This window comes from Bubalus kerabau, chromosome 1 (assembly GCF_029407905.1).
Source record: "Bubalus kerabau isolate K-KA32 ecotype Philippines breed swamp buffalo chromosome 1, PCC_UOA_SB_1v2, whole genome shotgun sequence".
Taxonomy (NCBI): Eukaryota; Metazoa; Chordata; class Mammalia; order Artiodactyla; family Bovidae; genus Bubalus; species Bubalus kerabau.
This window is the reverse complement of record NC_073624.1, coordinates 52623826-52647209: the sequence shown is the minus strand read 5'-3', so window position 1 is coordinate 52647209 and position 23384 is coordinate 52623826. Positions and strand designations below refer to the sequence as shown.

At 45.6% G+C, this 23384-nt stretch overlaps 1 protein-coding gene across 1 annotated transcript in view; it reads right to left on the bottom strand.

The window, feature by feature from the left end:
* The window catches only part of NUAK1 (NUAK family kinase 1), a 78158-nt gene that overhangs the window by 11655 nt on the left and 43119 nt on the right, over positions 1–23384 (bottom strand). Inside the window, exons 3-4 of the mRNA XM_055574893.1 lie at positions 11837–11988; positions 8782–8847 (exon numbers count right to left, since the gene is read on the bottom strand). Of these exons, the coding sequence (XP_055430868.1) occupies positions 8782–8847; positions 11837–11988 (218 nt within the window). The remainder of the gene's footprint in view (positions 1–8781; positions 8848–11836; positions 11989–23384) is intronic.

Here is a 23384-nt window from a genome sequence, read left to right as displayed (position 1 = left end):
CTGAGTGCTCCAAGTCTAGGCATCCTCGCTTTCTTTGTAGCCCTTCTAAGAAGCGTGTTTATGTTATGTCCCACTCCCATCCTTACAGACTGATGTCTATCAGCCTCTCCCAGTAAAACTGTCATTGCTGCTGACATAAAATTAATAGAAATCTAGATTAGTCCATGTTCCTAGCACTTCAACGGAAAAGCAATATTAATCAACACATACACTTTTCCATCTTTGAGCCACTTGAACTTGGGCTGCAGCTCTAAAATTCCACACCGCATGGACAGTATAACAATGATAAGACAGGGAATGTCCACTGGTTCTAAAACTTCTCAAAGTCCCCATTTCTCATCTGTAAAATGGAGGTAGGAATAATATCCAACCCCACGATGTCATGGTGAAAATTAAATGACATAATGTATGTGCCAATTACCATTTTAAGCATTTTTACAAAGTTGGAGCTCAAATACATGTCCCCCCTTTAAATCCACATGGGTAACTTGATTAGCTTCATTATACTCAAAGCAATACTGGTTTTCCCTTGGAAGTAATTATGTAAGGTTTCTTTTTCAAATACATAGGATTTTTAAAGTGAATTGAACTCAATAAAAATATGAAAGTGAAATAGCACAGAAGATACTAGAAAAAGGCAAAGAGAATGAAATAAAAAATATTTGGGGATTTGGGGAAATGATTATTTTATACATAATAAAACAAAAAAGAATCTCAGAAATGGTTCCAACCTGAAAAAGTCATAATGGAGCTAGTCCTGCCCCCTGCTCTGGAAGTGAAGCACATGAAGGTTAGAGGACTTAAGAAGGTACTATGTATAAAACAGTGAGAACCACCATGCAGCACAGGGAACTCCACTCAGTGCACTATGGTGACCTGAATGGGAAGTCCAAAAGGGAGGGGGTATATGTACATGTATGGCTGATTCATTTTGCTGGACAGTAGAAACTAACACAACCTTCTAAACCAACTGTACTCGGGTAAAAATCAATTTAAAAAAGAAGAAGAATCTCTGCTGAAGGTCAGAGACAGAAGACCCATGTGAACACTGGGTTCTCTAAGACTCTCTGTAGCAGAACATCAGTTGTGTATTGAGACTGACTCTCCACCAAGGAGGCATCTGGTTTTGCTTTCAAAGTTGTATTTTGCTGACACACTGGTAAGCTTTGGAGGAAGGTAACCACTTTGCATTTGTACTGCTAATGGACTGCTGCTCTGCCCTCTTCGGAACCACCTCTGTCCTCACACTGGGCTGTTCAATTCTGCCTGAACTCTGAAAAAAACGTCAACGCTCATGTCCTTAATTTCTGGAGTTTTGTTGTTTTCTAGAGGCGTGCCCTGCTGGATGAAAATCAGAGACACAAACTGGAAAATGATTATTCACATTTCAAAAGAATTAGCCTTGCTACAATATGGATGACCCTTGAAAACACTAGTCACCTAAGTGAAACAAACCAGACACAAATGGATAAATATTACATGATTCCACTTATGTGAGGTACTTAGAGGAGTCAAGTTCATCAAGAAGGGGGGAATGCCAGGACCGGGGTGGGGGACGGGTGATGCAGGGGCAGGGGTTCGGGAATGGGGAGTTTCTGTTGAATGGGAACAGAGTTTCAGTTTGGGAAGATGTAAAAGTTCTGGAAGTGGATGGATGTGGTGGTTGCAAAACAAGGTGAATGTACTTAATGTTACTGAACTGAAAACCTAAAAATGCTAAACTTTATGTTACGTATATTTTACCACCATTGTTTTAAAGATTATTGTGAGTAATCCCTGGGAGTTCACCCAATGAAAAAGGAAGTACTGGCTTGCTGATGGTTAACCTCTGGGAAAGAAAGTTGATGTTGATAACATAAGCTGTGGTCAGACAGTAACTGCAGTGACTAAGAGGACGTGCACCGGACAGATCAGAGATTGTGCAGCCAGAAGAACCTGGAGCTAGCCTTAGACTCGGCACTGCCAGCTGACGTGGGAGCTGCCACCAATTTCCTCATCAGCAAAACAGGAATAATAGTAGAACCCACCTCTAAAGCTGTTGTGAGGATTAAAGACATGTATGTAAAGCCCTGCAATAGCCCTAGTAGTGGCCGACTCTATGAACTACAGCCATTAGGATAATGCCAATGGTTTGGTTTACTTAGCAACTGTTTGCTCAGGGTCCACCAAAGAGCCAAGAGAAATAGTTAACATCCATTTCCAAAATAAGCATGTCCAGCCTTACAGAAGCTGCATCATATGATGAGAAAAGCAAGGGATGCTGGGTTTGAGTGTTTGAGCTCAAATCCTGGCCGCATCACCTACCAGCTGGGAACCCATTGGAAACTGAGGCTCCCAGGCCCCGCCCAGAGCCTACAGTGTCAGTGTCTGCACTGTCGCAAGACCCCAGGGGATTTGCTGCATGTCAGCCACTCTGACCCTGGGTTCCTTCAACTGTAACTTAGAGGATGATGGTTATGATGTAACCTACCTCATAGGGCTGACATGAAACCAAATGAATTGGTAGAGGTTAGCCTTTGACTGTGTGGATCACAATAAACTGGAAAATTCTGAAAGAGATGGGAATACCAGACCACCTGACCTGCCTCTTGAGAAACATATGCAGGTCAGGAAGCAACAGTTAGAAATGGACATGGAACAACAGACTGGTTCCAAATAGGAAAAGGAGTACATCGAGGCTGTATATTGTCACCCTGCTTAGTTAACTTCTATGCAGAGTACATCATGAGAAACGCTGGGCTGGAAGAAGCACAAGCTGGAATCAGGATTGCCGGGAGAAATATCAATAACCTCAGATATGCAGATGACACCACCCTTATGGCAGAAAGTGAAGAAGAACTAAAAAGCCTCTTGATGAAAGTGAAAGAGGAGAGTGAAAAAGTTGGCTTAAAGCTCAACATTCAGAAAACGAAGATCATGGCATCTGGTCCCATCACTTCATGGCAAATAGATGGGGAAACAGTGGAAACAGTGTCAGGCTTTATTTTTGGGGGCTCCAAAATCACTGCAGATGGTGACTGCAGCCATGAAATTGAAAGACGCTTACTCCTTGGAAGGAAAGTTATGACCAACCTAAATAGCATATTCAAAAGCAGAGACATCACTTTGCCAACAAAGGTCCATCTAGTCGAGGCTATGGTTTTTCCAGTGGTCATGTATGGATGTGAGAGTTGGACTGTGAAGAAAGCTGAGTGCCGAAGAATTGATGCTTTTGAACTGTGGTATTGGAGAAGACTCTTGAGAGTCCCTTGGACTGCAAGGAGAACGAACCGGTCCATTCTAAAGGAGATCAGCCCTGGGCGGTCTTTGGAAGGAATGATGCTAAAGCTGAAACTCCAGTACTTTGGCCACCTCATGCAAAGAGTTGACTCACTGGAAAAGACTCTGATGCTGGAAAGGATTGGGGGCAGGAGGAGAAGGGGACGACAGAGGATGAGATGGCTGGATGGCATCACCGACTCAATGGACATGAGTTTGAGTGAACTCCAGGAGTTGGTGATGGACAGGGAGGCCTGGCATGCTGCGATTCATGGGGTTGCAAAGAGTCAGACACAACTGAGCAACTGAACTGAACTGACTGAAGTGCCTTAAACCATGCCTTATACATAGCAGGCCTTCAGTCAATGTTAGTGATCACTACTTCCAACTGAGTCTGTTTCCTTTTCTGGAAAAGGGAATTGCAACAGGCCCAACCACACGCTGTTGTGAAAAGCAAAATCAAACTAAATGAGAAAATCATAATAACAGCAGCATTGCTACACAACAGTCGCCATTCTGTGAGTGGTACGTATATTAAATTCTCACACCAACCCTAGGTGTTATCCCCATTTTGCAGATGAGGAAGCTGAGGCCAAGGGAAGGAATGCAGCTAGTCTGAGATGTGGGTGAAGAGGTGCACTGGCTGTAAAGCTCCACATAAAGAGGAGTTATGGCTCTTGGTGGGTTAGGAGGACATGGGCTCTCTTCAGGAACCTGTGTCACTCTTCAGGAAGACACACTCCATAGCCTTCTATGAAGGCTGTCATCACATTCCTTTCTATTGAACTCCTACTCATCCATCAAAACCCAGTTCAGTCACCACAACCTCAGCAATGGCTTTCTGATCCTCCCATAGTTCAGACCCACTGCTTCCTTTTAACAGGAAGGTTACAATGGGGCTATAATGCACACAGTAGAGCATCTGGGCCTGCTAAGAGGTAAGGACCAAAGAAAGCTTTCTGGAAGAAGAGGACTTGAAGGTGAGATTCTAAGGATGGGTAGGTAAAGATCAATAGGAAGGGCATTCCAGGTGGAGGGAACTGTGTGTACAAAGGCCAAAAAGCCTAGTGAATTTGAGTTGAGTCCTATGCAAGGGGCCATCTCTGACTGCCCCCACCCCCACTGGCCCCTGGCCAAAATAACACCCCCATCCTCCAGCCTCACCCTGCATGGATTTTCGTCACCACCAGAGAACTACATGATGTATTTATTGTTTGTGACCCCAACTGGAATGCTAAATCCACTAGGGCAGGTACCTTACTTTCCTCATTCACCTCCGTAACCTTCTCAGGCCTCATTATTACTACAGCTAGTTTAACAACTGCTAGAGCCTGAGCTCTGAGAAGAGGAGAACCTGGACATCTGGTTCACTATTAAATTCCCAGCATCTAGCACCACGTCAGGTACACGGTAGCAACTTAGTAAATACTTGTGGTCGAATAAGTAGTGCTTATGGGAGATGTTCACTCTGCTGAACGGATAAGTGCAAGGATGGAGGAGTGAATACAGGCATTCATGGATATATATGTACCCACACACACACATAAGTGGACAAATGAACAAGCAAATGAATGGATGTGTGAATGCATGAACGCAGCATCCTCACATTCATATAATCAAAGCCCAGAGGCCCATACCCTGAGCTGCCTATCCTGGTCTTGATAAGCCTCGGGCCTTCCATTTCAACTCAGCCCTGGCCATTCAGAGCCGCTCTTATCCGCAGCAGTGGGTCTTTCCATTGTCATCAGGGGCAATGGGCCATTTCCCCTGCGTCCTTCTACTCTGAGCCCTGGGAGCTCACCAAATTCCCAGCCCTCTTTTCTGGGGGTCGGTTGACCCTGGTGCTGGGCCCTCTTCTCATTGTCAGGCACTTTAACAGGAGCCATCTATGGGAATTGTCAGCATTCCATTCTCCCAGAGAGTGGGATGTGAATCTGGCCCGTTTTTATTAATTGCAAATTAATGCTATGCTGGGTGTCTATTTTGGTAGACATGCTTCTCCACAGAGGACGGAATGCAACCCAGAGAAGCACATTGCTCTCATTCTTTCTGCCGACTGACTGTGTGAATATTTTTAGAAGCCGCACCCTTGCGCAGTGGCCAGATAAATAATTCCCAACGCCAGATGTGCTCTTTGCAAGTCAACATCAGGAAGGGAAGGGAAGAGGAACGAAACAAGAGCCATGGCTCACACCAAAATTGCAATGACACGTGACAAGTTTCCACCAGTAACATTTTTATAGGCTTCCTGGGAAAAGGCCCTTTACCCTTGAAACACAGAAGATGGACCCACCTTTTGAGAGGCACCTGCTGCTCATACTCTGCTGGTTGGTAACAGACCTTGAAGGTCAATGCCCACCTCCACCCTTCCACCCCCTGCCCCCCACCCCGTCCAGACACTGATGACATGGGATCTCTTGAACTCGGAGGCCAGCTTGCAGCCATGTGTCTGTCTGTCTTTGCTACAAGTGCCCTTTCTAAATATATTTCCAGCAAAATGCTGAGTCAGGAAGAGCTGAGCACATGCAGCCAGAAGAGAGATCAACGGCAGCTGAAACACATTTTCAAAAACCTTGGAAGCGGGTGTGAGATGATGAAAAGAGAATCTTCCTGGAAGTCAAACATGTGAATTCTAATCCTGGCTGTCATCCCTTCGCTGCAAAATCCAACAGTTCAGAGTACCTACTGTGTGACAAGCTCTGTGCCACTTTCCAGGGAAACAAAGACACAGTGATGTACTGAGGCAATCAGACTTTGTAGGCCATAACGGTTAAAACAGCAGTCAGAAAATGACCTAAAGACTCTTTCAAGCTCTAGGTTTCTCAGATCCTTTTAGGAGTCCTTGAACAAGCAGAAGGAAGGGATAGCATCCGAGAAAGGGAAGGTTATAGCTTCCCAGGTGATGCAGTTGTAAAGAATCTGCCTGCCAATGCAGGAGGCTCAAGAGAAGTGGGTTCAATCCCTGAATCAGGAACATCCCCTAGAGGAGGAAATGGCAACCCACTCCAGTATTCTTGCCTGGGAAATTCTATGGACAGAGGAGCTTGGTGGGCTACAGTCCATGGGGTCGCAAAGAGTTGGACACAGAGCACACACACACTCTTCTCACTCTCAATTAGGCATTTTAGCTTGGTAAATGCCAGGAGTAGAAATTCTTAAAGACTCCTAAGGCAAAAGGATCAAAACCTCAATTTTCATAATATTTAATGTATCTGCTTTTTCCCTACATAATGGTCAGGGACCCTGGATGGAAGACTTGGTCCTGGGAGCTGAGAGGCCCTATATCACTGCCCTTTTGCTTTATGTAAATGAGCCATTCTCTCAGGCCTCCTGCCCATTGTTCCCAGCACAATTGCTTTCTGAATGCTAACCATTCTTCTCCTCCATTGGGGAATTCTATGACTCCATAGGAAGCTATGTGCCTTATCACTTCTGCTACTACATCGTGGGACCAGGAGGTCAAGCTGTACCACAGAACCCAATCCCTGAATGACAGGCTTGCATTCCAGGCCTTTTAAAGACTACGTCTTGTTTTGAGAGCTCTGGGAGCAGGTGGCAGGAAGAACCTGCAGAGAAAGTTGCCAGGGTGGAAGACACAAGCCCTTAGAATGTGTCCCTTGGAGCAGAACCCAGTTCTCTCGCTGTGGTCTGACCACCAAGCCCCAGGCACCTTCAGTGCAGCTGACTTCCTGTTCAACTTCCTCCTGGACGGCCAGCCTTATCAGCAGGTACCTTGGATATGAAGAGTCAAGTGCTAAGAGCTTTGACTGTCTAAATTCCTCAAATTTGTCGTGGATTGTCCAGGACTAGGCACAGGGCCTGACACATGGTAATGAACAGATAACCAACAATCCCCAAAGAAATGGGCTGGCATCTCTACTGGACAGATGAGGAAACTGAGGTTTAGGTAAATGAACAATTCCTCTAAACACTGCTGTCAGTAAGGGGCAAGGCTGCATTACAAAACCAGGCCCTCCAACCCCAAAGTCACTGCTTTTCTTAACTTTGACTCACTGAACAGTGCTCAGATAAAGCTAAACAGATATCTTGTTCAGTCGTCAAGACAAGCCTGTGGGCATTACCACCTCCCTGTTTTATGGCTGAGGAAACAGGGTTAAGTGGCTCCCCCAAGGTCAAGCAGCTAGTAAACCACACAAGATGGAACTCTTTTTAACCCTGCAGCCACTGCTCCTTCGAGAATCACCCAACCACTTTGCCAGAAATGGAGAAACCCTGAGATTTCACTTCCTGTTCCTAGAAAGACTAATTTGACCAACTGTTTCCTTCTTACACTATGGACTACAGAGAAATATGTGATCACCGCCAACCACTCACAAAAAAAAAAAAAAAGAGATCACCCTGACGTGTCTTCCAGGGGCCTCTCATAGGACGATGGTGACTAATGGTTGCCACCATGATCCACGAACAGAATCCAAACAGCAAGGCAACTCCATTCTCCCTGGCAAGGAAGTAGTCTCCCTGTGATGCACTCCCCCAACTGAGAGCAACAACCAAAGGAGGGGATGATGCAAGGTCATTCCCATGCCTGGTTTGGGGACCAGGGATGAGGCACTAACGTCACCAGCAGCCAATGGGAGGGACCCCTGGTGCCAGGAGTACCAAGGCCATTTCATAATGAAACCCATGCGGTGAGCTCCCGTTTATTTTGAAACTGCATTTGCTTATTTTGTAGCCATGATCAAAAGGCCATTTGGAGTGCTCTGCGGGAGGCACTGGAACCCTGTTGGCCAGGAGAGCTTTCTCCAGCTCCAGCAGCAGCCAGCAATAATATTCCCCATAAAAGTCAACCCCATCACTTGCTGGTATGTTCTTTTCCCAACAGCATTTCAGTTTCCCGGTTCCACAGCTGGGGTGGGGGCGCGGGTGAAGGAGAAGTAGGAGACAGGGGATGGGAGTGACAGAGGAGTGACCAGGATAGATAATAAAATTGGGGGCCTGCGGGCAAACCCAGCAGAATGATTCAAACTTGGGCTCAGTGGATCAGAGAGACGTGGGTTCAAACCCCCAGCTCCGCTGCTTACCACTGTGTCATTTTAGGACAGTTATTTAACATCTCTATGCCTGAGTTTCCCTATCTGTTAAATGATATAAATAACCGTCTCTCACACGGCTGTTGTGAAGATTCTATTTAAGTGATATCGGGCAAATATGATGTGAATACAAATGCACTGGGCTACTGTAAGTATTTTGATGGTGATCATTACAGACTATGAGTTTCCCAAGGGCAGGGACGGTATTTTAAGTCAGTTCTTAGGACAATGTCTGGCATGGAGTTGGAGATCGATAAATGCTCGTTGCATGAATTCAACCGAACTGAGGGCTCAAGCCTCGTGATGCTCCCCACCCCACCTCGTGATGCTCCCCACCCCGCCAGCCAGGGAAGGAAGTGGCCGTCTTATTCGTAGGCTGCAGCTTGAAGCAGCGTTTAACCACCACCTCCCCGCCCCCCACCGGCTACAATCCCCAGGTCTGGCACATCCATCAGCGTGGCAAGAGCTTTACCTTAATATTACAGTTGTCATCGAGCAGTATATTTTCCAGCTTCAAGTCCCGGTGGACCACACCATTCTGAAATGAGAAGACATGCAGGGAATTGAATGGGAGTAGTTGGGATGAAGGAGAAATGTGGAGAGGGGGAGGAAGGGGAAGGAGGGTGAGCAAAGGGAAAAATCTTTGACAGATTAAAGTGCACCCGCGCCGGTGGTCTTCGCCCCCATCCTTCGGGGGCCTCTCTCACTGTCATGAAGCACCCCGCCAGCGACCAGCACCAGCGACGGGAGAGCATTAGTCACTTGCTGCGTGGTTAAGGGAAAAATGACTGGAATCCATTCTCCCTCAGAGCCTGTAAAACAGCGGGGGGATTCTCTGTGGGAATGTCATTCCACCGTGTGAAAGCAGTATCGTCCCAGGCAGGGGCAGACATCGTCTGTCTGTGATGGCGATTCCCAGGGAAGAGGCAGATCTCCCTGCTGGCGGCTCAGAATGCAGGGCTCACAGACCTGGCTTGTCTCTCTGTCTACCTGTCTCCCCAACACTGGGTTCAACCTTTTTAGACCCAGAAAACCGTGCACAACTGTCCTGAGGATAACAGAAGCCCTTCCAAGGGTTATTTCCTAAGCAGCTGGGAGGGAAGGTTCTAGAAATCCCTCTCTTCTGGGCAGAACTCAATGTGGGGTGAAGGGTGAAAGGCGGAGAGGCCAAGGAGACCAAAGCAGACCCCTGCCATACTGCAGGACCTTTCCATTCAAGCAAACACTGGCAAGGCTGGCTGCTGAGCCCAGTGACAAGCAGCCAGCCAGTTGAACAGTGAAAAGAAATCCTTAACCAATAGGCCGCTGGTCTATACAGCAGTAACAACTGTCCAGTTTAATTCTTTTTAAAACCCAACGATGTTTTAAGGGGGTGGGTGGGCAGGGAAAGAGAAGAAGAACTGAAAGAACCAGCTACTCAGACCGGGAGATGTTTTTAACATCATTCAGCATAAAAGACCTTTGCAATTGAAGCTGCCCTTTTAAGCAAACCAACTGGCTAGGAATTCTCTTTCATTCAGGATTTCTTTAGTTCAGAATCTGCATGTTCACAGCTGGTACTTTATTGCTTAGTTTCCTTTCCATTTGACAATTCTTAGTTTCTCCAAAAACACTGACCGAAGAGGTTGAAAACATGTATTTCTACCACTCTTTCTAATTCAAACCTTCAGGGATGTGTTCTGAAATCAGACATGCACAAAGCAGGGCTCCTGAACAAAAGATATAGATCACAAGGTGGCTGATTTTGTTTAAGCATTGGAAGTAGTTTGGTTTACACGGCTGCATTCCTAGTTTTCATAAGATGGAAACCCCATTCATACACAATCCAAGTTTCACACTCTTAAATAATGAAAATAGGATCTATGATGCTTTATGGTAATGCATGATGATAAGATACAAAACACTGTACAATCTGAATCATAAGTGCCTTTTGAGTCAGCTAAGAAGTCAAATAATGTTCATGGGTTAAGGATTTTAGATTGTAAATAATTAGAAGATGGTCATCCCAGAGTGATTCTCAATTAACCAGAATATTGAACAAACCAGAAGGCCCTGTGTTGCAATCACTTCAGTGAAGAAATTGACTCTAGTTTGGAGGCTATGCTGGATTCAAGTCACTCAAAGTGAGGGACTGTTCCAGGTGTGACAGTTCTGTGGAAAAGTATGAATGGGATGAAAATCAGGACTAAAGTGATAAATAATAATTGGGTGAAGTACGGCTCGGAGTTATGTGTGTACTTCACTCCCTTCTGCAGAGGCCAAGGGTAGCTAAACTGGGGGGATTAAGAGTACATCCCATTAGTTGTGTGGCAATAAACTGTACATGTGTGTACATAACCTGGCTTCCCAGGTGGCGCTAGTGGTAAAGAACCCACCTGCCAATGCAGGAGACTTAAGGGACTCGGGTTCAATCCCTGGGTCGGGAAGATCCCCTGGAGGAGGGAATGGCAACCCACTCCAGTATTCTTGCCTGGAGAATCCCATGGACAGAGGAGGCTGGCGGGCTATGGTCCATAGGGTCACAAAGGGTCAGACACAACTGAAGTTACTTCCCACACTCGCACACTCGTACATAACCTATGTGGATGTAACCTATGCAAGGGAAAGAAACCAGGGCATAGAAAGGTTCAGAACCTATGGTCTACTAATTCCAGTTCTGGAATTTCTCTTAAGTCAATTATTCAAATGATAGAAAAAAGGTTACTGTAGAAAGATGTCAATCATTATTTATAATAACCAGAAATTAGAATGTCTAAACATCCAACAATCACAATAATGATAGAGAATTTTTAGTAACCTAGGAAACTGTTTAAATTAAAATCCTAAGTGAAAAAAGTAGCAAGACAGAAATGTAAAAATGCATACAAAGTGGTGTCTAGATTGGATCCTGGAATGGAAAAAGGTCACTGGTAGGAAAACTGGTGAAATCCAAGTAGGAAAACTGGTGAAATCCAAGTAGGAAAACTGGTGAAACCCAAGTAAAACAAAACTGTGAGTTCTGTTAATCACAGTATACGAATGTGGGTGTCTCCATTTTAATGAGCGGACAACAATCTTGTAAGATGTTAGCATCAGGGTAAACTGAGTGTGGTGCCTGGGGACTCTGTACTATCATGGGAACTCCTATAAACCTAAAATTATTAACTAAGCTTTTAATAAATGTGAGGAGTAGAGGGAAGAAGATTGGAAAGAAACAAACAAGAATGTCGATAGTGGGTGATTCCTGGATTCTGGGATTCAAGGTGATGGTGATTTTCTTCTTTCTAGTTTATAAATTCTCTGTATATACTACAATGCCTACAGCGGCATCACCGACTAGAGGGACACGAGTCTGAGCAAACTCCAGGAGTTGGTCATGGACAGGGAAGCCTGGCGTGCTGCAATCCACGGGGTTGCAGAGTTGGGCACGACTGAGCGACTGAACTGAACTGATACTACAAAGAACAGATGTCACCTTCATAACATGAACAGAATCGCGTGGTGCCATGGAAACCACCTGCAGCGGAAGCGTGGGGGGCGGGCCATACCTTGTGACAATAGTGCACGGCGGAGACGATCTGCCGGAAGAAGTGTCTGGTCTCCCGCTCGCTGAGGCGCCGCCGCTCGCTGATGTAGTCGTACAGCTCCCCTTTGCTGGCGTACTCCATGATGATCACAATCTTATCTTTGTTCTCAAACACTGCGGGGGGAACAGCGACACACAAACAGCCTGTTTAACCGAGAAGCTCACTTAGGACTACAGACAGCGCAGTAGAGAGAGGCGATGGTGGAGATGTCGCTGCACAGGGGGCAGACCAGTCCGGCCATCAGCGTGACGAGGAGAGGGGCAAGTTGCCCAGACAGGTGGACAATGACATCATCGCTGCTGTGACTGGACTCGCCTTGCTAATGCTGCAGGATAAGTGCCTCTCTTCTGAGGACCCCACCCCCTTCACCAGGTTCATTTCTCACAAGCCCCTCCCACTTCTACATCTCCCTTGTTGATGGGATGATGGGGAATAACAAACACAACAACCATTTATTAATCACTGGATATGGAAAAATGGGTGGCTGAACTTGTCACCTCTTTACTCAAAACCTTCCAGACTCTCCATCTTACTCAAAACAAAACCCAAACTTCCAAATGTGGCCCCCCAGGTCCGACAAGTCCTATGGGCCCTTCTTATCCCTGTTACACATCTGTGCATTTATTCTGTCTGTCCCATTAGAATGTAAAGTAGGCTGGTCTGTTTTATTCACTGAGGTATCCCAAGCATTCACAGCCTTTTGGTAAAGGGGTTCAATCAATATTTATTAAATGAGGGGACTCAACACTTCATAAATGCATTCTGGACTGTTACAGGAAACCACTGCATGGCACTAAATGCTTCTCTCTACTCAACCCTGATATTCTCCAGCAATGATGCTCAAACTCTGCTAGACTGACCTAGGAGTTCCAGGCAGTCAGATGCCCATGGGTCCAGGTCAGAGAAGGACATGAAAGATGGGCTTCAGGTCCTCAGCTCCACCTCAGCCAAAGCCACCCCACTGCTGTTTTATAAGCAGAAAGCCTGGGGCTTTTCACATATGATGTCTTTTGACCAAGTACAAAATAATCATTGTGTTGAAATCCATCGCTCCCAAAGGATATAGTATAAAAATGTTTGTAGGATACCCAAGACCCTCCTTCCCAGGTAGATACCTGCCTACCTCCCTCTATCTCATCAGCTTCTGCCGCTCCCTGTCAGGCCCCCTATGCCCACTGATGCCAGACTGTTCACTGTTTCTCACTATCACACACACACACACACTGCTGTTTCCCACCTCCATGCTCTTCCCTCTTTCTTTACTCCCACCTGTCTGACCTACCAGGGCCCCTCCAACTCATCAGGCAACAATAAACTCAAATATGGCATCCATGTTGCCTCCTTTCTACCTCTTATCATACTTTCAAACTGCGTGGATATATTTGCTGACTTATATATTTATTTCCTCTGTCTGGACTGTGAACCTAGACTTAGAGAGGTAAAAACTAGTTTTGGAACCAGACACTCCTAAGTAGATTTCTGGATCTGCTTCTTACTTGCTGTCTGACTCTGGAAGAGTTGCTTGCCCTCTCTGTGCCTCACTTTAACGGTAAAATGTGAATATATCAGTACGTACTTCTAGAATTTTGGGGAGGATTTATTGATATCAGGTATTTTAAATGCTTATAACAAAGCCTGCCTTTTCACTCAATAATGTTAGTTATTCTTGTTGGTATCAATACTATTGGACCCCAGGACCTAGCACTGAGCCAGACACACAGACACACTCAGTGAACCAGAACGTGCCCAGGCCTGGGTCCCCTGTCCTCCCACATCTTGTCACTGGCTGCTAGAAGCTCAGGCCCCTCCAGTTCCTCTTTGGCTCCTTCAAGTCCAGCCAAACCTCTCTGATAAAAAAGAAGGGAGAAGCAGGAGGGCAGGGGGGAGGAGGAGAGAGAACAGCCAGATAAAACTGGCTGCTCCCAAGTCTCCTGGCCTCGCTGCACCCTGCAGTCTTGGCTCCTGCTGGGGATTTCAGCCTGTTGTGCACTTTTCATTGACAATAAACTCTGGAAACTGGAAAACCTGCCTCAAGATGCATGGCTCAGCCTCAAAAAATGACAGAGTGACAGGCCCTGGAGAGGGCAGCGGGTTTTCTAATTTTAAAAGTTGGGGTGGCAGAGCGGGTTTGGGGGGAGGTAATTGAAGGGGAGAGAGGGAAAGTACTTTGATAGGGAAATAAACACGGAGCCTCACACTTCCAACAAGCCTGATACGTGCTTAAAGAAGGCCAAAGCCACTGGTCCCTTCAGTGACCAGCAGAAGGTGTGGTCACTGGCTGCATGCATACAAAAGGCCTGTGACAGGGACCAGACGTGTCCCTTTCCAACTGGCTAACTTGGTATCAAGGAGGTATAAACACAGTCCTGTTTGACATAGTTCAATGTGCCGAACATTTTACTAAACAACTTCCAACAGTCAGTCCTGCTGCTCCTACCTCTAAAATAGACCCTGGTTCTGTCCACCTGTCTCACGTCCCCAGGCATCCCTTTCCTAATAATCTCCCCCAATCCTTTCACTCTTGTTCCTTTGCTGACTGTGTTTGGAGGGGCTGGGGAACAGCTCCAAATACATGTTTCATGGAGCACTAGTCCCGCAAGACATCCAGAGGAATAAAGGGTTCCACGGTCAAACATCGGTAAAATATTTGGAAAATGCTGATACTTGATCACCCCTTGGATCACACCTGGCTTCTTTAACCCTGAGTTTTGCCGGGTGATTTGGCCATTTCAATATTCCCACTGAACTAACTAGGAGTCAGTTTGGGAAATGCTGAATGAATGAGGCAAGAGCCCCACTGTTGCTGGCAGGGCTGGTGGGCAGCTGGGTTAAGAGAACTGTCCACATGACCAGGCCTGGCTCTGGAACCCCACTCTTCAGTCCTCCAGTAGGAAGCAGCTGGAGTCTCGGGGTCAATGCCATAACTGCAACCCTGTGTAAGGTAACTGCAAACATTTCTAGACTTGGAGCATCAGTGATTCATCAAGGAGGCCATGAAGTGTTATATATGACGTTTCTGAGCCCTTCCTAATAATAGCAGCATTTTTGGAAGGCCTACTATGTGCAGGCACTGTGCCGATATTGCATGAATTATATCACATGGCTTTGGTCCTATGACTATCCCTGTTCTACAGATGAGAAAGCCCAGGTACAGTGAGGTTAGTGACTGCCACGGCCACAGAGCAAATACAAGGCCTGAGCCCTCAAATGACTGCACACTCCACGCTCTTGGCCCCTATCCTATTATCCACATACATCGACCTCTCTGAACCTCAGTCTCTTCATCAGTAAATAAGGCCAGGAACCTCCTCACACAGTAAGGGGAGATTCAGTGAGCTCACGGGCCCTAGCTCCCTGAGCACGGTGCCCAAGCCACTGCTCAGTCACCGTGAGCTATTCTTGTAATTACTCTGTCTGCTTCTTAGGCAGCTCTGGCAAAACAAAACCCTAAGACTTTCCTCTCCCCACTGGCATCACTCTTTAAAACATGTGGTGGCTGCTCCAGAATCACAGGATTTTTGAGCAGGAAGAACCTTAGAGATCAGCTATTATTTTTCCAGAGTAGCCCAAGATTTATCACATATAAGAGCAAGGCCTTGGGAATTCGTCCTGAAGAATGACCGGTTTCCGCACCCCCAGCCCACGGCTCGGGCTTGCCTACTGTAAGGTCTCTATCAGCCAGGTGATAGGAACACTCTCAGCCATTCTTCGGGCAAAAAAGGGCTGCTTCCCTTGGGCACTTTTACAACTGGTTATTTATAAGCCCAGAAATCTCGTCTGTGTTTATGTTATTAGTCACCAAGCAAAAGCTTATTTTCCACCAGTTGGGAAGGGTTTCCTTTCTGAAAAATGAAAGCCTGTGTCTCTTGGCCAGACAGTTTTACCCAGAAGCCTGGTGGCTCCAGAATGGTAAGGAAAACTATGGCCCTTGACAAGCCAGGCCTACCAGGAAAATTAAACCCCTGAATAGAAACTGAGCTCAGCTTGAGTCAGCCTACAGTGTGGGGCCTGAGTCCATGTGGTGCAGACCCAGGTTTTTAACAGAGCAACAGAGCTTTACAGAGCACCCATGGGGGACAGTGGAAGAAGTCTCTACCAGGGTAAGAAGGGGAGGAGACACCAGCCATCAGAAGGAGCAGTGTGAGCGTGGGGGAACCAGGAGCATGTTAAGCAGGCTCACCGGAGTGGACAGTGCCAGGGACTAAGACGAGAGAAAGAAGGAACAGACTATGAATAGAACAGAGTCCTTGAATGTCCACAAGGAGCTCAGCAGACATGTGACCAAGAAAACCTGTGACCAAGAGCCCACAAGGAGCTCAGCAGACATGTGACCAAGACATTGCCAAGAAAAATAAACAGATGGAACAAGGGACAGGGTAGCATCTAGGATCCTGGACCCATGAAACAGTGCAGGATTTCATCACATCACCCCGAGAACTTCTCCAGACAGCGATCCCTCCAAGAAGGCTGATCCATAATCACTGTGCATTGTTAGTTGCTCAGTCATGTCTGACTCTTTGTAACCCCATGGATGGCAGCCCACCAGGCTCCTCTGTCCATGGAATTCTCCAGGCAAGAATACTGGAGTGGGTTGCCATTCCCTTCTCCAGGGCATCTTCCAGACCCAGGGATTGAACTCCGGTCTCCAGTATCACAAGCGGATTCTTTATGGTCTAAGCCACCAGGGAAGTTCATTGTAATCACTATAGTGAACATTTATTGAGCAATTACTACACGCCATGGATTGTCACATCCAATCCTAACAATCCTATGAGATTAACATTATCCCTACTTCATAAATAGGGACCAGCGCTCAGATCATGAAACAATGTGGCCAGCACCCTGCAAGTACCCACCATGTCTTCTTCAGTCACTAACCATCTCCCCAGGAGTATGTATATAGGCCACTATCACAGATTAGTTTTGGATTTTGAGTTTTCTAAAAGTGGAATTGCAGCATGTAGTATATTCTTTTGTGTATGGCTTCATTCGTTCAACATTATATTTGTAAGATTAATCCATGCTGTTCTATGGAGTCAAAAGACTATCCATCCTCACTGCGGTAGAGTACTCCAATTTGTGAATGTATCCATTCTGCTGGTGAGAGACATTTGGGTTGTTTCCAGGTGAGGGTCACTACGAACCAAGTCGCTACGAACATTCTTGTGTATGTCTTTTGACGCTGCTCCGTATGCATTTCTGTCAGGAAGATAACCAGTTAGGATTTGATCCCAAATGTGTGTGACTCAAAAGCGTGTGTTCTCGTCATGACTCCCCACCACCTTTCTCCATCATAGGTTTACCCTTCTTGCCTAATACTCAATAAAGACTCTCTTTCATTAACCAACATCACTCCCTTTTCTGAAAATGCTTGTTTATCAGCCTATCTGAAGCATTTATCTGAGCATCTCGCTACATGATAAAGGGGATACAAACATAGCATAAGACACTGTTTTTTGGAGGAGTTGCTATCTAGTTGAAGAAAACTGCATGCATGCATGCATGCTAAGTTGCTTCAGTCATGTCCGACTCTTTGCAACCCTATGGACTGTAGCCCAACAAGCTCCTCCATCCATAGGACTCTCCAGGCAAGAATATTGGAGTGGATTGCCTTTCCCTTCCAGCACTTACAAGTCAAGGGCTAACCTGTGAGATACAGACTTTAAGTACCTGGATGATCAGAGAGGAAGATGGGAAAGGCAGTCTGAAAGGACCTGCAGAGATTCCTAGAGAAAACAAGGGTGGAACTGAACCATCAAAAACGCCTTGCATTCTGTTTGCAGGAACTGGTTTTACCATTGTCTCAGCAAATCCTAAAATATCCAGACTCTCTCCTTTTTCTCCTACTGTTCCACAGAAGGGCCTTCTTTCCAGACACTCACTTGAAGTATTTGTCCTGTTTTCTGTTTATTTTCCATTTTAAGGGAGAGTGGGAATTGGTTACTATGGTAACAGCTACTTCTCGCAATTAATTCTGAATTTCATCAGATGTTGAGTTTGACAGTCCAGTTCTGCCTTCTGATTGCCTGGCTTTCACAATCTCCCTAATTACCCAACTCCTAACCATTCCCTCCTGCTGCCCTCAGGGTTAATAACACAACTTGTAGAACTCGAGAAAATGCATACGATAAAAACAATGCCCTGGCCTGGGAGAAATGCTGATGAGTGAGGAGATCATGGGATTTCAACCATCCACTGGCTGCTTTAGAGCCAAAAAGAGGCCATTTAGGAAGAAAATGGGCTTGGGAAGGGAGAGGGTGGGAATCATTTAATGTTCCAAGAGAAGCAGGTTATAAAAATTGGAACCTATCATTCTGCTTTACATGTAACCTCAAGAGAGGCAGGCAGGATTTCCATGGTGGTCCAGTGGTTAAAAATCTGCCTTGCAATGCAGGGGATGTGTGTTCAATTCCTGGTCAGGGAACTAAGATCCCACCTGCCTCAGGGCATAAGCCCTCATGCCACAACTAAGATTCAATGCAGCCAAATAAATAAATTAAAAAAAAAAAAAAAAAAAGGAAGGCTCATTTGTTAGTTTTAAGCAAAAAGCCAAGGGCCTAAAATGGATCAATCAGAATTCTTTTCACGCCTTTGCGTTCCATTAGCTCCATTTTCTAAATCAGTTCCAGGATGCTGCCCTTCCCTCCGTGGTGGGGCCTCCTCACATTGCCAGCATTTTTATTACTTTCCTAAAACCTCAGACCATTCCACTCCTCAGGGATGCTCTTTTATTAAAGTTCAGAAGGACCCTCGCAGAAAGCCTTTTTCTTTTTCATTTCAGAAATAGAGTGATCTTTCCTTTGCAAGAATTGTCTGCAGCCTAATTAGGTCATTTAGTCAATACAGGATTCATTCTTCAAGAGTTACCTCCCCAGAACTAAATTTCAAACACCTCATGGGCTCACGGCTCCATAAAATGGTCCTCTAATACCTTACATCAGAAAGCCTAGGGCAGTGAGAGTGAGAAAAATAACCTAAACTGGCAGCTCTCCCATTGTCCATGAGTTGGTCAGTGTTGACTCAATGTGTTTCCTGGTGTGGACAATGAAAGGCTCTTTAATTCACTCATTGTCTTTTCTTAAACCAAAACTCTGGATGTTGGTTGGCATGCCCAAGGAGAACCAGAGCCAATCAGGCCACCCACAGCCAGCAGTGGACTCCACAGAAGGCAGACGAAATGAAAGAAAGTGTATAAACTACCTAAGGAAGAGTGGATGCAAAAGCCTGGCCAAGAACTATTCATCAGTGTTATCTGAAGGGACCAACGGCAAATACCGGGATGGCAGGAAAACAGCCAGCAAAGAGGGGTTGTATGGGAGAAAGACGCCAATCAGGGAGCCATGTTGGACCAACTATTGGACTCCACCCTCCTCCAATGAACTTCTAGGAAAAAGCATGCTTCTTCAGTTTGGGCAGTGAAGGGGTAGAAATCCCATCCTCTGTGAAAACAACCTTCATCTCCCTCCCCTGAAAATCACTGTAGGGGACTTCTCTATATGGTTTCATTCCACTTTTTTTTTTTTTTTTTAAACTTTCTATTTTGTATTGGATTCCTTCAGGATCTAACTTGCAGAGTCTGAGATTTCTCTGATTTTGGAATATGTGCTCTGTCCCTTCCTGTAATTCCTGACGGTGGGTTCATCTGGTATGTGCAGCTCCGAGATTGCTTTGGAACTCCACTGGAAACTGAAGAATGGATTCCAGTTAAGACAACCAGTCAATCCTAGAGGAAATCAACCCTGAATATTCATTGTCAGGACTGATGCTGAAGCTGAAGCTTCAATACTTTGACCACCTGATGCGGAGAGCCAACTCACTGGAAAAGATGCTGGGAAAGATAGAAGGCAGGAGGAGAAGGGGACGACAGAGGGTGAGATGGTTGTATGGCATCACCAACTCAATGGACATGAGTTTGAGCAAGCTCCGGGAGATGGTGAAGGACAGGGAAGCCTGGCATGCTGCAGTCCATGGGGCCGCAAAGAGTTGGACACGACTGAGCGACTAACAACAATTTTGTATTGGAGTATAGCCCTTGGACTGCAAGGGAGATCCAACCAGTCCATCCTAAAGGAAATCAGTCCCGAATATTCATTGGAAGGACTGATGTTGAAGCTAAAATTCCAATACTTTGGCCACCTGATGTGAAGAACTGACTCATTTGAAAAGACCCTGATGCTGGGAAAGATTGAGGGCAGGAAGAGAAGGGGACGACAGAGGATGGGATGGTTAGATGGCATCACCAACTCAATGGACATGAGTTTGAGTAAACTCCAGGAGCTGGTGATGGACAGGGAGGCGTGCTGCAGTCCATGGGGTCACAAAGAGTTGGAAACGACTGAGCAACTGAACTGAACTGATAGCCAGTTAACAGTGTTGTGATAGTTTTCAGGTTCATACCCCCTTATCACTTAGGGTGGATAAGTCAGATTTGTGGTTATCACACTTTTGGTTCTGGTCACTGCTTGACCCTCCAGGAGTGGCTCATGACTTTCTTTTCAACCCTAAATCCTAGTCTGCTTCATTAGACAATAGAGTGCAGAGTTTAAGAGCTTGACTCCCAGTTCAAATCCAGGTCTGCCATTTACCCAGCTGAGTGACCTTGGCAAGTTACCTAACCTTTCTGTTCCCTCAGTTTCTTCATCTGTTAAATGGAAGCTTCTAACCTCATCGTAAGGATTACCCCAGCACATAACAGTAAGCAGACACATAAGTATCAGCTGTTATTATTAGGCAGCAGGTCTTAGTTTAAAAATGAAGAACAAATGAAGACATGCCTGGATCAAATCCAGGATTATTATGAATCTCTGTTGGCAGAATCCACTCCTGAGATTGTATTTGTGCCCTTGGACTAGAGGGGTTCAAGAATAGAGGAGATCGTGAACTAACACTCAAAGGCATCAAAGGACTCAGCAAGCCTGGCTCTCTTAACTAGGGTCCATTCTTCAGTTCCCAGTGGAGTCCCAAAGCACCGATGTCGATCTTGGAGTCACACCTACCAGATGAACCCACTCTACAGAATTACTAAAGCGGGCAGAGCACAAATTCCCAAATCAAAGAAATCTCAGACTCTGAAAGTTATAAGTTACAGTTCATCAAGTCCAGTCCCCCTTTCATGATCCAAATGCCCCTGGAGGGTATGATCATTGTAAAGACAAGTCCATGAGCCCTTCTAATAGTTGCAGCCTTGGCAAATTTACAGAGGCATCCCAGTTCATTTCAAAAGACCCTATGTTACATGGCAATACAGTTCATTTTTTTTCTTTAAAAATTAGCTTCAAGTACAAGTGGTATTATTTGAGGCACTAGAAAATATTGAATTCCAGGAAACCCAAGAGGGCGAGGCTGGACAGCCAGGGAGTAGCATTCGCGTTTGGTTGTTTTATGTCTAATCTCCTGCCTCTAGAAAAATGACTTGGGTGTAATCAAATGAAAACAATGAAAATAATACACTTGAAGGTCAAATAGCTAACTTCATAGGAAACTCATTAAAAACGTGACTGGACAGATTCATAGCCCAAGAGCTTGTTCATCTGATTCTAAGTGAAGAAAACTCTCTGAGGGCTATGCAAGTGATCGGGGGTGGGTCCTCCATTTGGATCCAGTCTGATGAGAGAGACTTCATGTGGAACTTGTGAATCTGGCAGCAGAGGGAGTGTGTTAAAGTACTCAGCAATTCGCCATGGGTTCAGAAGAGTAAACACAAGCATAACACACCACTTTGCCAAGTTCAACAAACTGTTTCATGGGGCTCTGAGTCCCTGATGAGGGCAGCAACCAAATGGCTGAGGAAGGAAACCCAAGGCCCAGAGGTATCGCCCACGGCTCACTGGTGACGACTGCCAGATGCATGTTCTGCTCTGGAATCCACTGATGACAAATGATCAGACCAAGACAACCGTTTCCTCCTAGTTGGAGGATCAAGCCAGTCTTTCTCAGCCTGGCCAATCAAACTGAAATCTCTAGGGCTGGCATCAGCATTCCTTCTTACAAACACCCCATGAGATTCTAATGTGCATCCAGAGCTCAGAATCATTGACTTGGGCAATCTCACCTCAATCCCACCACCACCCAACAGAAGTTTCTACTCCAGCCAGCAATGACCTCTCAGATCTCTAACATCACATCAAGAATAACTAGTATGGCTTTATTGAGCATGGAGCTCAGACCATGCTTAGCAATTTTATTCATTATCTTTTTTTAAGATGTTTTTTTAATGTGGACCATTTTTTAAATCTTTATTGAATTTGTTACCTTACTGCTTCTGGTTGTTTTTTTTTTTATGTTTTGATTTTTTGGCCATAAGGTATGTGAGATCTTAGTACTCCGAGCAGGGACTGAACCTGCATTCCCTGCGTTGGAAGGTGAGGTCTTACCAAGACTGCCAGGGAAGTCCCTACCCATTAGCTTAATGCTCACAATCTTATAAAGTAGCTAGCTATTGACCTCATTTTATAGCTAAGAAAACAAGCCTCAGAGAGCTTAAGTCACTACCCCAAAATCACAGAGTAGTAATTGCAAAGCAATTGATTCATTCAAATCTAAGCCCATTTGGACAAGAAATACATACTCACCCTACTAGACCAGTACCTGGAACATAGGTGCTTAATACATTTTTGTACAATGAATGAATGAATAACTACAGAAATGAAGAAGAACATGGGGTACTATTAGTGACCAACAGATCTTGTTAGATCAATTCAGCTGTCCCCTGCCTTCAAAAGGGCCAAAGTCCAGATCTGCTTCAGTTCAGTTCAGTTCAGTCGCTCAGTCGTGTCTGACTCTTCGTGACCCCATGAATCACAGCACGTCAGGCCTCCCTGTCCATCACCAACTCCCGGAGTTCACTCAGACTCACGTCCATTGAGTCAGTGATGCCATCCAGCCATCTCATCCTCTGTTGTCCCCTTCTCCTCCTGCCCCCAATCCCTCCCAGCATCACAGTCTTTTCCAATGAGTCAATTCTTCGCATGAGGTGGCCAAAGTACTGGAGTTTCCGCTTTAGCATCAATCCCTCCAAAGAAATCCCAGAGCTGATATCCTTCAGAATGGACTGGTTGGATCTCCTTGCAGTCCAAGGGACTCTCAAGAGTCTTCTCCAACACCACAGTTCAAAAAGCATCAATTCTTTGGCGCTCAGCCTTCTTCACAGTCCAACACTCACATCCATACATGACCACATGAAAAACCATAGCCTTGACTAGACGGACGTTTGTTGGCAAAGTAATGTCTCTGCTTTTGAATATGCTATCTAGGTTGGTCATAACTTTCCTTCCAAGGAGGAAGCATCTTTTAATTTCATGGCTGCAGTCACCATCTGCAGTGATTTTGGAGCCCAGAAAAATAAAGTCTGACACTGTTTCCACTGTTTCCCCATCTATTTCCCATGAAGTGATGGGACTGGATGCCATGATCTTTGCTTTCTGAATGTTGAGCTTTAAGCCAACTTTTTCACTCTCCACTTTCACCTTCATCAAGAGGCTTTTGAGTTCCTCTTCACTTTCTGCCATAA